At 57.0% G+C, this 16,239-nt stretch overlaps 1 protein-coding gene, 1 long non-coding RNA gene and 1 other non-coding gene across 5 annotated transcripts; 1 reads left to right on the top strand and 2 right to left on the bottom strand.

The window, feature by feature from the left end:
- Positions 1 to 160: 160 nt before the first annotated feature.
- PCGF2 (polycomb group ring finger 2) lies at positions 161 to 6,233 on the bottom strand. Of its 3 annotated transcripts, none has more exons than XM_025440854.3 (10): positions 6,113 to 6,233; positions 5,438 to 5,589; positions 4,755 to 4,851; positions 4,388 to 4,443; positions 4,255 to 4,305; positions 3,942 to 4,050; positions 3,703 to 3,757; positions 3,515 to 3,613; positions 2,405 to 2,485; positions 161 to 1,859 (listed from the first exon to the last, which is right to left on the bottom strand). In XM_025440854.3, exons 1-10 carry the CDS (start codon positions 6,166 to 6,168, stop codon positions 1,482 to 1,484), a joined length of 1,134 nt encoding a protein of 377 aa, XP_025296639.1. In that variant the 5' UTR covers positions 6,169 to 6,233; the 3' UTR covers positions 161 to 1,481. The 3 variants fall into 3 exon arrangements, with proteins under 3 accessions (XP_025296639.1, XP_048970698.1, XP_025296638.1); XM_049114741.1 differs by lacking the exon at positions 6,113 to 6,233 and having other exon boundaries at positions 161 to 1,600; positions 1,751 to 1,859; positions 5,438 to 5,572; XM_025440853.3 differs by lacking the exon at positions 6,113 to 6,233 and having other exon boundaries at positions 3,515 to 3,610; positions 5,438 to 5,572.
- On the top strand, positions 4,012 to 7,123 carry LOC118355858 (uncharacterized). Its single transcript, XR_004819121.2, has 3 exons — positions 4,012 to 4,136; positions 4,686 to 6,224; positions 6,726 to 7,123. It is a non-coding gene; the product is annotated as an uncharacterized LOC118355858 (long non-coding RNA).
- An 8,542-nt stretch (positions 7,124 to 15,665) lies between these two features.
- On the bottom strand, positions 15,666 to 15,739 carry TRNAN-GUU (transfer RNA asparagine (anticodon GUU)). The gene has a single exon. It is a non-coding gene; the product is annotated as a tRNA-Asn (tRNA).
- Positions 15,740 to 16,239: the final 500 nt, after the last annotated feature.

Raw genomic sequence — 16,239 nt, 5'->3', positions numbered from 1 at the left:
TGGGGCACCTGACTGGCCACAGGGAAGGGGCAGTTCACATTCATTCCACATGGGGCCTCCCAAGGCTGGCTGAGCCCAGAGACAAGAGACACAAGGAGGAGGCCAAAGGACCCGCCCACCCTTTCCCTGTCCCCTATCCCCCAAAGAACTACAGGTTCCGGAGAGTATGCAGCATTTATTACAAAGCCAGGAGATACAAATGTCCCAGGGCAGAAGGAGGGTACAGTCACCTCAGACACAAGACAAGGTGCAAACACAGACAAACCTGATGGGGGGGGCGGGGTCCTGACCCCAAACACCTAGGTTCCAAGGGAGTCTTGCCTCCTCACCTCCTCCCCAAGCTGATCCTATGTACATTGGAGGAAAAACAAGTGTGCAGGGATCTGCTGGGGTCTGCCCTTCAGGGGGCAGTCCACTGACCTCTCAGGATGGAGCCAAGGTCAGAGCTTACAGGTTTCCATCTTGTGCTTTTAGTCTGTCCTGACTTAGCCTCAGCTGGGGGCAGGGAGGGGACTGCAGGGCTGATGGCCTTTGGCACAATCTGGGGTCTGTGCTTGTCTGAGATGAACCCCCCTCCACCTCTCCACTGCACCCCAGGCCCCCAGGAGTGCTAGCCTTGCCAGTCAGGGCTCCCAGCTGGGGGCAGGGGCAGGACCCGGTGAAGCGGTTCACATTGCTAAAGCCACAGTGGAATTTCAAGGGCTGAGGCCTCCCGTGGCCTGAATCTTCTCCTCCACAAGATAAATGATGCAAAGGCCACACACATGGGGCCGGGGGGGGGGGGGGGGGGAGGCAGAACTATCTATTCTTTGCACAAAGTTTCCACTGCAAGAGGAGGAGGTAAGGGAGATGCCATCTCTACCACCCACTCGCTCCTCAGAACCAGGGGATAAACTGCATTTGTAAAAGGCACTGTCTTAGCGATTCTCTGGACATTCAACAATGGGGGGTGGGGGTAGGGGCACCAGTGGAGGCAGGACAGCAGCCAAGACGGGGGGGGGGGGGGGGGGGGGGGGGGAAGAGAGGGGAGGCCCCACACGCAGCCAGCTGGAGTTATGTCTAAAGCTCTGGGGACTGGGAGTGCTCCCTGAACACCCCATCTGCCTTGGGGAACAGGAGGAGGATGGAGCAGAGCTTTACTGAGCCTCAGGTGGCCCCTCTAGCCCACCTCCAGGCACCCCCAAAATGAGAGCAGGGCAAATGACACAAGACCCCCTAAAAATGAACATTCCACCCCCCACACATACACACACACATAAAGTTTGTTTCCTGTGGCATTTAAATTAATCTGGTTGGTCCATAGAAAATAAGTATGTATATTTGGTTTTTCCTATGTACATATATATATAGATTTATTTATAAAACCCGCCCCCCACCCCTAAGGCGGGAGGAGCTAGGGAAAGTCAGAGGTGGAAAGGGGGCCCAGAAAAAGTGGAGGATGGAGAGGCATGGCTGGAGAAGGACAGAGAGGGTCTCTTTCCTCAAGTTAAGGGGGGCACAGGAGCTCCGTTGACAGTCATCTTGCGCCCCCTGCTGGTGGAAGATGGTGTCTGCAGGCAGTTCGAGGTACCCCCGTTCGCAGCTGCGGTGGCCCCACCGGCTGTGGCAGGGGGAGTGGGGGAGGTAGGGTGGGTGGCCGGGGGCCCATGGGAGCTGGGGGAGCCATGGCAGGGGGTGGCTGGGCTGGGCAGGGAGGAGGAGGTGGCTGGCAGGGTGGCAGGGCTGGGAGCCTTGTCGCTGACGGACTCACACTCGGATGCCCCGCTGGTGTTGGTACCCTCCGAGGGGGTGGGTGCTGTAGGCAAGGTGAGCCGCTTGCAGGCTGGCTGGACCCGATACTTGAGGGGAAGAGGCCCATTCTGCAGGGAGAGGGGGCAGAGAGAGGCAGGGAAGGGGAGGGGGTCAGGGGAAAGAGGCTGGTCAGGCAGCGAGCTGACGTTCACCCCACAGTGCCCCAACGGAAGAAAGGGGTCCAGGCCTTGGAGATGAGGGGATAGGCAAAGCCGAGGGACCAAGCAAGGCCAGAGATACAGGAGCACACAAAGCCCCAGAGAGGCAAAAAGAACACGCAAGGCCACAGGCTGGAGAGGAGAGGGAGGTTGAAAAGCAGGGAGCAACATTTGCTCCTCTGTAGCCACCCGACCCTACTTTCTGACCCAAATTGGGGCATGTCATCTGCCAAAGGATCCTTTTATACTTCAGAGTGTGGCAGGTCATCATCAAAGGATGGCTTGGAGGCTGGTGTGGTGTGGCAGGCCACCCTGGACACACCCAGCTCTCGGGACAAGGCACAAACTGTGATTACTGGTCACTGTGTGGTCTCTGTGGCCACAGACCGATGCCAGACCCTGCAGGGTTCCCCTCCCGGCCCTGCCCTTGCCCTGCGCCATCCTGCCCAGCTCACCCGCCGCCAGGGATAGATGTAGGCGATATCCATGAGGGTGTAGTATTCCTTCAGTGGCTCATCCTCATACAGAACCTCCACCTAGAGGAGGACACGGAGGACACTTTGACCCTGGTCAGGTTCAAGGCTCCAGCCATTTGGCAATGAGGCTCTAAGCCAGGGGTAGTAGACGGGACACTGGGGAGGAGGGGTTAGCAGGTGTTCCCTTAGATACTCTGGGGTTTCATGGTGGGTTTGACTTCGCTACCAGACTTGACCCAACAGAATTCCCAACCACCAGATGGGAAAGGATCTGGAGAAAGTCTCCAGATTGTTAACAACCCCTGCCTGCTGCCATCCACACAGTTGTCTGGGTCCCCTTTTATCTCGGGCAGAGATAATGGGGGCAAAGAAAAACCCTGCTGAGAAAGATCTCACATAGAAAGGTGGCTCTCACCCAGGCTGCAGTGGAATGACCCAAGGAGCTTTAAAAGAAATACCAATGCTTGGATCTCACCAGAGATTCTGATTTAATTGGTATGACATAAGTTGAGTTTTAAATAAAGCTCCCCACTTGATTCTGACCTGCAGCAAAGTTTGGGATCCACTGTCCTAGAGCCTTGATACCCAAAGTGTGGTATTTAGACTAGTAGTACTGGCAGCACCTGGGAGCTTGCTAGAACTGCAGAATCTACTGAATCAGAATCTACTCTTAGAGATCTTAGAGATCACTGACACATTCACATTCGCATTATCAAGATCTTAGAGAATCACTGACACATTCGCATTTGAGAAGCACTGGCCAAGAGCGCCATTGGAAGTCTAGACCGGCCTTCCTTCAGCCAGCTGCCCCAGACAAGACCTTATATTTTTGCACCTGTACCTCTGCCACAGTTCTGAACGTGCAAGCATGCATGTGTGTGCACAGACATGCACACACACTACTCGTCATCTTGGTCCCAGCACCCTGGAACACTGGCTTCAACAGATAATGACTGCCCCACCCTAATCTTGGTTTCAATTACTCTTCTCTTCGAGCTCAATCACACAGCCAGTTCAGAACAGTGGCTGGGATGCACAGATTGTCAGACATGCACAGACACTCAAGTTTCTGAAGGCCCAGGGACTCACCTTGTACTTGCTGGGCACATCCATCTTGTTGCGAAGAAACTTGGCGAGATGCATGACAGTCATGGCTGCTGGGCATTGCAGGAATCGCACCCCTGTCTGCTGGGGAAGAGGCACCCAAGGGCTGGGGTCCGTTCCAGGCACTCTCTCCCAGCCCACGTCCCACTCCTAAGCAGGCCCCTAGCACTCACCTTCTCCTTGTCCCCATCCCCATTCTCCAGAGGACCCTTCTTTTCCTCCCGGTCCCTGGGGGAAGGACAAAGAATGAAGCTAGGGAGACCCTGGAACCGGCAGCATCCCCTAATCCCCTAATGCATACATCCAGAAGGCCCTCCCAAGGGTCCTTTCTCTTCCTAGGGGGAGGGGTCAGGGTGGGAGAAAGGGGCGACCCACCCTAGAACCCCAGAAGACCAGCGTGGGTCACACTTGCCTGACACCTTCGTAGAACTCGATGGAGAGGCTGACGATCTCGTTGTCGCTCAGAGCCCCCTTCTCCTGCTCCAGGACCTCGCCGCGGTCCTCATTGGAGCCATTGGGGACTGCAGAAGAAGAGAGCTCTGAGGGGGTGGCCTAAGACGGCGAAAGGAGCCCGTCCAAGGACCCCGGGACCTCAGCGTTCATCGGGGTGAGTCCAGCCATCCTCTAGGCTGGGACGGTGGTGTGGCGGTCTGTGCAAGAGGGACAGCCCACGTGCTGGCGGCAGCACCACACGCTCCCACGAACGGACACGTGCACACACTCACCTTCAGTCAGGGGGTACGCTGCGTAGAAGTCCCGCCGCCGTTTCATCTCATCTGGAAGAGGGAGGCAGGGTGAGGATGGGAGCACCAGGCAGGGAAGTGGGGGGCAGCAGGGCAGACAAAGGTGTGCAGATACCTTTAAAAAGCCCAGGGACCAGTTTATAGACGATGTCTTGGAGGGTCTTATCAGATCTGGAAAAAATGTACGGAGTCCTGTGGGTGACCACTTCACCCTCCTCTCCCCAGCCAGGAATCCCTACTCCCACCTCCCTTCCTTGATCCAGGGCCCAGCTATCAGGGTCCCTGGAGGTGTGGTCTTTACCCCTCTGGCATTTCGCAGCCTAGACAAGCTGGATACAGAACAAGGGGAGGGGCAGGGCCCTGGGTTGACGCCCTGTGCTTCTCCCCTCTGCCACCTTGGCTGTCGGAAGCAGGGACGCCTGAGGACAGAGGGCAGCAGCCCCAGAGGATCGGCGTGGCAGGAGGGACAGCGCCAGGCCCACCTGATGCTCAGCAGCGGTCTGGTTTTATGGACCTGCACGTCACACATGGGGCAGTACTTGTTGGTCTCCAGGTAGCGCACGATGCAGGTTTTGCAGACTTAGGGGTGTGGAGAAAGAAAGCGGAGTCAGAGCCCCCTTTGTAATCCAGGACCAACGCTCACTGCTCACATTCAGGTATCCCCTCCTCTCCAGCTTGTCCCCACAGCTCAGCCCACTCAGAGGCTCAACGTGGTCCTATTTTGCATAGATGGCAATCGCCCCTTGTCTATCCTCAGAGGACGGAGTGTGGGTGTGTTTGTGTCAGACCAGTGTTGTGTCCCAAGCGGGTGAGCCCCAAGTCTGACAGAGTACAGAACAAGAGCCAGCCTGTCGGGACACCTCCCAGGGTCCCTGACCCCTTGCCACCAAGCCCAGAGTGCACGCGAGGGGCACCTGCATCTTCCAGGACTGCCAGTGCAGGGGACCCATGAGGGTTCAGGTGAAAGCTTCTGAAACAAACCTCTGGGCTGAACCCTCGAGGCTCCCCACCCCAGTAGTCTTCCTGAGACCAGGGACCACCACCAGACATGTGGACACGTGCACTCTTCAGGGCAGGAGCTCATGCTCTGCCCTCCCAAGGCCATGCCCCTCCGACCCGGGCAGAGACCGCCCACCCTGAGAGGCAGCCCCTCCACCCAACTCACAGGAATGCAAGCACTCCACGATGGTAGTAGCATCAATGAAGTACCCCCCGCAGAGGGCACACATGAGGTGAGGATTCAGCTCCGTGATTTTGATCCGGGTGGTCCGGTGCATGTTGCCGGGGTGGGGGACAGGGGGCCTGGGGAGCGTCACCCTGAGAAATGAGAGTGGAATCAGACATCCAGAGACCAGACAGCCCTTCCCACAGTCCCCTCCTCACCACCCGACATCTGGCCCCAAGCCCAAAACCCTTGCTTTCTGCCTCCCAGGCTAGACTGGCTACGCGACTGGGACTGGCTCCTCCTGGTCCCTGTGTGTTCCCTGGACTGGGGAGCTGTGGAGAGTCCTACGACCTTGGGCAATGAGGTCAGGCTCCATCTCAAGAGCAGGAGCAGTCTGAAGTGAGAACAACTCTCCAGAGGATATAGGGAGGCAGGAAAAATGGAAGAGAATAGTTTTTAAAAATGTCCCTGATGTTCCCCAACCCCATATTCTCTCATGTGAGTGCTAGGAACTGAGGAAACATAGATTCTCCCTCTACCTGGATATGAGCCACCCCCCAACTGCCACCTGGGTCTCTCTGCTCCATCCTCCTCTCCTTCCATCCCAACACTTCTTCTTCCAGGAAGCCCTGAAAACACCATAGGCATGGACCATCCTAAGACTAGAAGGAGCACCTCATCGCTTGTCTTCCTAGCTCAGCATCCAGCCTGGCCCTGGGTCTGGTGCTCATATGCCCACAGTGGGGACCATGTAGCTCCAGCCTGACCCCGGCCCTGGGCCCTGAAGGTAATGGCAGAGAGCCTGGGCAAAAAAAAAACAAACACTACCACCCCTTCCAAAGGAATGCGGCCACCGTTCCCGGGTGGACAGCACACTGCACAAGTTCCCCTGGATCCCAGGACCTCCGTCTCATGCAAATCCACGAATTCCCCTATGTGGGCACATCTCCACAGACTGTCCAGTGACAGACCGCAGGCTCTCGGGGATGCCTGCCAAAGCGGGGCAAGAAAGTTCTCTGAGCAGCAGCCCCGAGCACACAGCCAGGCCTTGGCAGGGTCCAGACAGGTCAGTCAGAGCTGAACTCTGGATTGGCTGAGATGCTTAACTTCTTGATCTAGAAATCAAACCCGCACCTACAGAAGGCCCCTCCCTCCTTCCTCTTTTCCAGCTAAAAGTCCAAGGGGTGGGGCTCGGGAAGGTGGCCAAACCCCCAAAGACGCCTTCACAACACACACCCTCCTCTCCTTTCCAGAAAGATTTCTAAAGCCACCACATTGGGTTTTCTAGGACCAGAAATTCGCAGCCAGGATCAACAGTTTCTATAGAGACCCCAGGATGAGTTTGGCCAGGACCCAAACAGCCAACAGAGGCTGGCCAGAGACCGAAAGAGATGGAGAGACGCACAAAGGCCACATGTGGGTGAGACAGCAAGTCTGCAGGGCAGACGGAGGGGAAACGGGCAAGCCCAGGGAGCCAGTGGACACGCAGCAACCGGGCAGCAGCGATCTGGCTTCGGGAAGGAGGGGTGCCTATCTCTCAGAGGGCAGCCCCAGGGCCAGACCCTCTCTACAAGGGTTCCCCCTTAAAAATGATTCAGACTCGCTGGCTACTCCACTGTTTGGTTGTTTCCATAGTAACCCTGGCCCTGGCAAGATGCCCAAATATTATTACAACCATCCAGAGAGAGCAAACTCCCAGTGCCTGTCTCGCTGAGTGTGTGTGTAATATCCATCGGATGTGTACGTGATGTCTGGGCCTCCAAAGGCACTTTGTGTGACGGCCTTCCTACGTGTATCTGGGTCCAGATGAATCTACATGTGCACGCACAGAGAGAAACAACACATGGTGGCTGATGCTGGGTGTCCAAGTTGCCACGGATGCATCTTGCACCCCCGTCTCTCTCACACTCTCTCTCTCACACACACATACACACACATGTATATACACACAAACATGCAGGCGCCTCCCCCTGCCTTAGTCACCCCATTCACACATTGGCTGTGTTTTCAAAACAGACATTTTCTCTTAAGAATTCCCATCCAGTTCCTGTCCGGCAGACTGCAGCCTCAACACAAGGGAGTTCCTAGACAAGTGGCCATGACCTTTACCCTCTCACTTCCCTTAGCATAGGTGAGAATTCTGACCATGACTACCCGTCCCACACCAACTCCTTTCTAGACGCAGGGGTAGAGGGAGCCCTGTGGTGCTTACAGAATGAAATATTCCTCCTCCAGTGTAAGAACAGGCCCCCTCACTGTGCTCCCTGCTCCCCCCACCCTATCCCCAGGGGCCTCAGACTGCTACCTCTGGGGCTGGGGGCGGGGAGAAGCACTGATTGGCTCTGCACCTGATTGCCATGGTTACCTGCAGGGCCCTGCCAGCAGGTGCCAAGAACAACTGTAAACAGGAGCCCAGTTCCCCCCTGGCGCACCTCCCAACCCAAGGCCTCAGGGCCCCACACCTGACACCCAATTCCTCCCCCGTTGCAGCTAGTGGGTGTATTGTGGGAAGGAGAGGGAAGAGGGGTGATGGTGGCTGGACCTCCAGCTGTCATCACTCTAGGGAAGACATTGGGAAATGGGAAACAGCCTGAGGGAGAAAGAAACAAAATCCACAGAGGCCATGGGCCATTTGGAAGTGGCTTCTGTGGGGCTCTGGGGGCTTTAACAGGTCAATTCCAATGATAGCAACATAGGGACGTGAGCACTGCCCCCCACCTCAGCGGCAGCCAACTCCTTCAACACTTTTTATCCTCAAACCACTGTCTTTACAAGAACACGATCTCTGGGCAGCCCATGTTCCTGGCCCCTGGGGATCCAGGTCTCTGCTACAGTGGCAGCAAAGGACCTCGGGTGAGCACCCAGCACCCAAGCCCAGTTCCTCCTGGCCTTTCAAGCCACATTTGTCTTTCCCCTTCCTCAAAGTCCCTACTAATTACAGCCCCCCCACCCACCTCCCCTCTGTTCTAGCCAGTCTTTTGCTGGAAGCTCCCTGCCATTTAGGCCTCTCCCACTGCCAGGTTTTGTTGTTTGTTTTTTTCCATTTTCCTCTGCAGGATAGCCTGTCTCTGATAACCCAGAGGTCTCTGCTCCTTCAGATGCTCTGAGATAGCATTCTCTGCTCTGCCTTTCCTTCACATGAAATTAGCTCACTCCCCCACTAGAGCATCATCAGGTCTTGGGAAAAGTCACTCAAGGTCACATCCCAACACCTACAATAACAGAAGTAGTAGAAGGGATCTTATAAGCCTCTTCTCCAGGGGCACTTGGGTGGCTCAGTCGGTGGAACATCTTATTCTCAGGTCATGATCTTGGGGTGGTGAGATCAGAGTTCCACGTTGGGCTCCCTGCTCAGCTTGGAGTCAAATTGAGATGCATTCTTCCTTTCCCTCTACCCCTTCCCCTCACCCCTGCTCTCTCTCTTTCTAAAATAATAAATAAATCAGGGGATCCCTGGGTGGCTCAGCGGTTTAGCGCCTGCCTTTGGCCCAGGGCGCGATCCTGGAGTCCCGGGATCGAGTCCCGCGTCGGGCTCCCGGCATGGAGCCTGCTTCTCCCTCCTCCTGTGTCTCTGTCTCTGTCTCTGTCTCTCTCTCTCATGAATAAATAAATAAATAAATAAATAAATCATAAAAAAGAGGGGTGCCTAAGTGGACTTCATGAATTAAGCTTCTGACTTTGACTCAGATCATGACCTCAGGGGTCCTGGGATTCAGCCCTGCATAGGGCTTTCTGCTCAGCAGTGTCTGCTTGTCCCTCTCCCTTCTGCCCCTCCCCCTGCTCATGCTCTCTTTCAAATAAATAAAATCAGAAAGAAAGAAAGAAAGAAAGAAAGAAGAAAGAAAGAAAGAAAGAAAGAAAGAAAGAAAGAAAGAGAGAAAGAATCTTGTCCAATCTTTTCATTTTCCAGGTGAAGAAAGGTGGCTAAGATCACCCACTAACACAGTGGCAGCAGTCCTAGGACTAGAAACTGCCTGACTCCCATTCCAGTGCTCTTGACACACTGGCACACAGGCTGGGCTCCCCATTCATTTAAGAAATCAGTAAGCCTGGCCTGACTCCATCCAGGTAGGTAGGAGGTAGAAGGACTCCAGGTTCCCTAGAAGACCACTCAGTGAGCCTTCTGGGAGGGGTCAGAGTCTGGCACAAACATGACCTTCAGCATACATTCTCACTTTGAAGCAGGAAGAGGGGCAGGGAAGAATCACCTCATCCCACTTCCATGGAACAGGTAGGAAAACTGAGGCTCCACGGAAGTACAGTGAGCCAGAACCTACTGGATCCGCTTCTCTTCGAGGTGTCATGGGTCCAACTGAACAAGCTCTGCGTGTATTTGTGTGTGGAGGGGGAGTACTGGGGCCTGCCCTGGGACAACGTCAACCTCTCAGTGTTCCCTGATCCTTGGACCTGGAACCTGCTTCTCCTGCCAGCAGCATCGAGACATCCTCTCATCTCCTGAAACTGGGCTTATTGCCCCTCACAGCTTCCTAAGACCAAACAAAGACAAAACCCCAAAATATGCACGCAGAGCTACACACTGCCGAATACACACATATGCACACAAAGCCAGACACACCCCCTCCATTTCTCTCACACAAGGCCAGACACTACACACACACACACACATCCCAGGCCAGACACACCCCATCACACACACAGCCAGACCAGAGCCCAGGCCCACACTTGCCAGATGCACAAGCTACCCCCACCCACCCCAGAAGCACACAGTCTAACATGCCTGCCTGAAACCAGAGCTGCAAATACCCACTAACCATTTATGCATCCCTGGTCCACCCAGGGTAAATTATAACATAAGTCTTCCAGCAACAAAGGCAGTGCAGCTCCCAACCTCCACTCTGGAGGCCAGAGGCTGCAGGAGGTAGGGTGGGCATCTGACCTGCACAAAGATGCAGCCTCTTCCTGTTCAGGCTCTCTCCATTCCCATGGCAACAGCTCCATCAACCAAGATCTCTCCAGCAAGGCCAGGGGCAGTAGAGAGCACCCCCCACCTTGCTGCCCACCCCCAAAGACTTCCACTTGAACCCCCCTCAAACTACACAGGGTCCGCATCCTGGGTCCAGGCCTCACCTGGGGTCTGTTTCTGGCCTCATTCCTCCAAAGACAGCTCTAAGACCTCAATCCCCAACTCCAAACCAGGGAACCCCAGGGAAAACCTCCTAGCCCAAAAGCTGCAACAGAGCTGGCTTTATGCTCCAAGCAGGAACACCTCGGAACAGAGTGAAGACGGGAGGAAGAGAAATTAGAGTTTCAGGAACATATACAAACTGCAAGAGGTCCAGGGAAGGAGGCATCAGAATAGCGGGAGACAACCCGGAGACAAACCCTCTGCCTCCCCGGGAGCGACGGGGAGCCCAGGAGAGACTGAGGCATAGATCTATGTATGGGGAGAGGGATTTCTCCAAGAGACAAAGACCGGGGAGACGCGCGGGGTAACACTTCCACAATATTTACAGGCAAAGGCACCACCCCCAGGCCTCTTCCTTCCCCACCTCAAGCCATCCGGAGCAATTCTGGGCAGATGGGGGCAGTGGGGGAGGGGGAGAGGCAAGCCGGGGCCCACCGTGGAGGCAGGAGGGGCAGTGGCGTCCGCGGGCCAGAGGTCCCACCCCATCCGAGGCCGGGGCAGGGAGGGGGCGGCCCGGGGCTCCAGGGAGGAGGGGGCCCGCCGGGCAGACCCCTCCCGCCTCCGCCGGCGACGAGAAATATCGCGATAACTCTCCCCCCATCTCCATCCTGCTCACTCCTCCGGGGCTTCCCCCCGAGCCCGGGTCAGAGGATCGGGGACCCCAGTTACCCGGCGGCCGCTCCTACCTTCCCTAGAGTCAAACTTTCGGCGGGGCCCAAGGAGGGGTGTTCCGGGGAAAGAGGCTCCGCCGGGGTGGCTCGGGGAGGGGGCGGGGCGCCCAGTCCCGGGCCAGGGGGGGAAAGGGACCCGCTGGGGGGGTGCCCGGAAGGCCGGAGACCCCGGGCGAGGAGGAGCGCCCTCCCCCGGCCCCGCGGCGATCGAAAAGCCCTGTCGCCCGGCCCCCGGCCTCAAGTCCTGGCGCGTCTACGACGCCCCGGTGCCCACGGAAGGAGCGGAGCGCGCCCCCTCCCCAAACCCGAGGGGGCGGTAGGGCAGGGCCAGGGGCCGCCCGGCTCGCGGGGCCGGCCGGGGGGGCAGAGACCCGGCGCGGCGCGGAGCCCGCAGCCCCCGCGGCGGCCTCGGACCCTCCCCCTCGCTACCTTGGGAGCAGGTCTGCGAGGGGGCTGCGGCACAAAGAGGTGGTGGTCGAGGGAGACGCCAAATCGCTACAAGGGGGAATCCGCTTCGGCCATCTTGGAAGGGAGGAAAGGGAAAAGGGGAGAGAAAAGGGAGAAAGAAAGGCGGACGGGGCGAGCCAGGATAGGGGCTGGCGGGGTGGGGCGGGGACGCGAGGAGCAGGCCCGGCTCAGAGTCTCCCCCTCCCACAGGGGTGTGTAAAGAGGGATGGACCGGCCCCCCGGCCCCGTTCCGGTGGCGGGGTGGGAGGAGGGAAGCACAGGGAGTCCGCCTCCACTTACCTGGGCTCGGGGTCCGGTGGGTCTCGGGGAAGGGGGGATGGGAGGGAGGGAGGGAAGGGAGGGGAGGGGGGCCGCAGCCGGGTCGCTCGCTCCGGCGGCGGGAGGGGAGAAACCTACGGTAAGAAAGGAGTTTGTGAAAGCGGCTTGGGGTGGGAGGGAGAGAGGGGAGGGGAGGGGACGAAGGGGGGAGGGGAGGGACTGGGGCTGGGGGGGTACAAAATGGCTTTTTTCCTCCAGACAAGAGTAGGTCCCGCCCACTACTCACCCACGTGACCTCATTCCTTTAGGGTGTTTGCGGAGAGGGGAAGAGGAGGAGGGGGAGAGGCTAACGCGGCTGCCCCCACACCGGGTGCGGGGCCCCCTAAACTGGGACGCGACCTCACTCTTCCCAAACTGCCCGTGAGCCTGGAAGGTGCATCCTCTTCTCTGTTAACCTTCTCTGTTAACCTCCGTTAACCCTTCCTGCCTCTCCCCAAAATGTGTGTGTGTGTGCCCCCCACCCCCTGACCCTGCGATCCCCGCCCCTAAGCTGGGGCGCCTGGAAAATGAAGACTAGGCTGAAATGAGGCTCGTTCTGCAGTCCTGCCCGCCTCGGCCCGGGCCGATGGGCGCTGGGCTGGCGCAGCGGACGCGACGCCTCCGGCCACCCGTCCAGGGTATATTCATTCACTCCTAGTGACACTCCCTTAAAATTAATAACTGCAACCGTGGGAGAGAGCGTGTCCTCGCCACCCCCCCCCCTCCCCCGGCCCCTCTCGGCGGCCGGATCACCGGCTCTAAAAGGCAGTCCCCCCGGGACCCAGCTGGGGCGCCTCGGGGGAAAGGCCAGCGGGGGAAGGCTGGGGGTGGGGGTCGGTCTGCCGGAGTGGAGGCTGGTGTCCCCCGCGTGCTCGCGCGGATAAGAATGGAATACAACTTGGGCCGGGAGACAAGCTGAAGACGGGGACTCGGGCTCCGGGTCCGGGACACAATAACCCGGTCCGACTGGACTAGAACACCGGGCGCTGGGGCTCGAAAGTGGGCCCGCGCTTTTACTCCTGCCTTGCGCTGCTTCCCGCATTTTTCTCCGGGGCGCCGATCGCGCTCGCAGCTCTGCACGGCTGGTGCGCCTCCCTCGGCCGGGCGGCGGGAAGGAGCCGGGCGAGCGCAAAGGCGGCTGGTGCCAGTCCGCCTCCGACCGCCGCTCCCAGCTCCTCCCAGCGCTCGGGCTCCCGTCGCCAGTGGCTCCCGCCGGGAGGGGAAAACGCCGAGGGAGGCTTGGAAAGGCGGGGAGGAGCGGCCGAGGCTGGCGCCGGGGAAGCCAATCGATACTACGTTACGGCGACGACCCGGGCCCTGCCTCGTTAGGACGGTCGATTCGCTTATTCGTTATTCAAGATTTATTAGAGATGGTCGCTGGGTCTGTCCCTCCAGAGAGCTCGATTATCCGGCCAGACGGGCCATTAAGCGCATTGGCGGTGGGTGGCTCGGGTTAGGAAATTAGGAGACGAATCCGCAAGCTTCGGAGTGCCCGCCGCCTGCTCTTCTCTCCGCGCTCGCAGCTCAGGCCCACCCGGAGCTGGGCCCCCCGGACTGAAGGCTTTCACCCTGTGGCCAGCGACCGGGAGACCTGTGGACACTGGCCGCCCAGTGACCCCAGCTTCAGCCTTCAGCCCACACCGGCCGAATGGGGGCGGGGAGGAAGAGCCTGGGCGGGAGAGATTTCCTCCCAAAGAGGGGGGGTCTGAGAACCCGCGGGAGAAGGTCCGGGGGAGGACCCGGTCACCTATTCCCCTGTACTTGCACGCGGAGACTGGGATTTCCCCGCCCTTCTTGGAAAGGGGGCTCTTGGGGTGGACACACCCACTGTTCCTAGGGCAAGTGTGTCGCCAGCCTCCCGAACTCTGCCAGGGAAGACTTGTGCATCCTCTACTGTCCCCTAATTGCCCTGTGGGGCTGGAGCGCAGCAGGGACTCCTTGTCTGTCACTCCAGCTAGAAGATCTGGGGGCAAGGCAAACTGTAGGGGCTTCCTGAAGATCTCCATCACACACAATCCACTTGGGACCTAGGGGTTATGTATGTATGTATGTACGTGGGGGGTGGGGGAGGTGGTCTCAGTTACTAGGAAGAGGGCTGATAAGTCCCTGCTTCCGTCCTTTATCCAGGAGCGTTGCAGCAAGGGGGCCCACCGAGCTGGCGGGGCATCCATTCACGTGTCCCTCAGTTATTAAGTGCCAGTCACTAGCAAATTATGAGACACAGAGATGAAGACCCCACTACCACTAAAACTTCATTTTAATCATTTCCATCCTGAGCCACCTGTCTCCACATCCCTGACCTTTCCTGAATTATCAGGAGAGCCTTCGGAGACCCAACCTTTAATCTGAAGTTCTTTGGTTTCCCCGGGGGGAAAAAAAAAAAAAAAGCACTTGTCATATACGAAGTCAAATACTTTGCCAGGCAGCAGAGACCTAAAGCTGATGAGCCACATTTTTGCCCACAAGGAGCTCACAGGCCAGTGGTACTACATAGCCTGTCCTGTTAGCTTCCATGACACTAGGTATCCCTCTGGTTTGTCCCCACCAGTCCTGTGAGCACCTGGTAAGGGGGAGGGGGGCAGCTGGGAAAGGTTTTCAGAAGAGGCGTCCTTTGAGTCCAAACTCGAAGAGAAGCCAGACATTGAAGGGAACTGCCTGAGAGTCCTTTGCTTAGCTCCTGGTCCTGGGATGTGCCTCTGGCTGCCATTAGATGTCAATGCTTCCCCTGCGTTCTGTGCTAGTCGTCATCTCACAGGGTCCTCTAGCTGACAACTTCTCATCAGAAGAATCACTGTGTCTGTCACAGACTAGAAGCTTCCAGAGGGCAGGAATCCAGGATATGTAATCAATTTCTGGCATATGCCAAGAGCTACTGGGAAGATAAGATCCCTTTGAAGATGATGACAATGGTAGCACAGGGCAGCTCCTCTAGTAATTTTATGACTGTTTTTACCTGTCCTTCACTCTTCTCTCCCCGAGACAATGTCCTTTGTCAGTTTCTGTTTCTCCAACGGATGCCCCACTTCTCTGTGTGTCTAGTTTTGTTGTCATTTTTCTTTTTCAAAAGCTTCTATTAACTGCCTCTGATTTCCCTCCATTTTCTTGGAGCCTTCCTTCCACTCACCGCGCCTATTTCTCTGTGGTGTCTCTGTGGTGTCCCTTTTCCGTCTGGGTATATCTCAGCTATGTCCTCGCTTTCTCACCTTTCGCTTCATCCCACAGTTTCTCCCTGCCTTTGTCTCCGGCGCTACTTTCCTCCCTTCCAAACGTAGTATTTCCAGACTGTCACATCGATTCAGGCAGACAATGGAAAAGTGTCCCACCTCCACTGCAAATTCATTCTTAATCCTATGAAAAATGCAACCTGAAACGTATTGCACACTGAGACAAAAACCTCTGTCTTTGCCTTTCCTACAATCCAGCCTGGGGGTGGAGTGGGAGGTAGGCAGTGGTTGGAAAGTGCTGGAGAAAATTATCCCATCAAAAAAAAAAAAAATCTCTGAACAACAAGGAATTTCCAATCACTGATGCTCTGATTTGTTACAGAGAAAGTCTCTATGCCATTTCAAAACGAAATTTGGCATTTTAGAGGTGGAGAGGATGCGCTTAGGTTTTCCTTTTAATAGGAAGGGAGAAAAAACAGCTGCGTCCCTGGGTGGGCTCGAACCACCAACCTTTCGGTTAACAGCCGAACGCGCTAACCGATTGCGCCACAGAGACTGCGACAACTGCTGGCGTGGCTGCGAGCGGAGTCAATGGGAGCGAGCCTGCGACGGCGCGGGAATCCAACCGAAACCCTGCGCTCGGGCGAAAGAAGTCAGACCCCGGAGAGGAAGAGAAGGGTCCCGATCGAAGGAGCGGAGGAGGGGGGACCTTCACGTCTCTCCTCCGTTGGTTCTGGGAGGGGTAGTCGCCGGCTTCCTCTAGGGCGCTCTTAGAGGAAGACAAGACGACTCTGGTCTTTTTTTTTTTTTTTTTTTTTTTTAGGGTGACCTGAGTCTTGGGGATACATGAAGTCGACCTGCTGAGAGTCCCAAAAAGCATAATAACCTTTGCAGCTGAACCCCTGTAGCCCCGCAGTACACCCGTGACGCCCTCCCCCTGCTCCACCCTAACCCTAACCCTGCTCGGGACATTCAATATTTACGGAATGGGCACCTCTTAAGCACCAGGCATCGTTCTAGGCCAGTGGACGTCCAGAGCCCAGCAAAGTACCTGGC

This window comes from Canis lupus, chromosome 9, assembly GCF_003254725.2.
Source record: "Canis lupus dingo isolate Sandy chromosome 9, ASM325472v2, whole genome shotgun sequence".
NCBI classification, from domain to species: domain Eukaryota; kingdom Metazoa; phylum Chordata; class Mammalia; order Carnivora; family Canidae; genus Canis; species Canis lupus.
The sequence above is the reverse complement of the archived record's forward strand: the minus strand, read 5'-3'. Positions and strand labels throughout refer to the sequence as shown.

Coding starts and splice junctions, on each gene's coding strand:
- PCGF2 (XM_025440854.3), bottom strand. CDS start 6,168: ATGAGCACCAGACCCAGGGCCAGGCTGGATGCTGAGCTAGGAAGACAA. Junction 5,590..6,112: donor CTAGGAAGACAAGCGATGAG/GTGCTCCTTCTA, acceptor CTCATTTCTCAG/GGTGACGCTCCCCAGGCCCC. Junction 4,852..5,437: donor CGTGGAGTGCTTGCATTCCT/GTGAGTTGGGTG, acceptor CACACCCCTAAG/TCTGCAAAACCTGCATCGTG.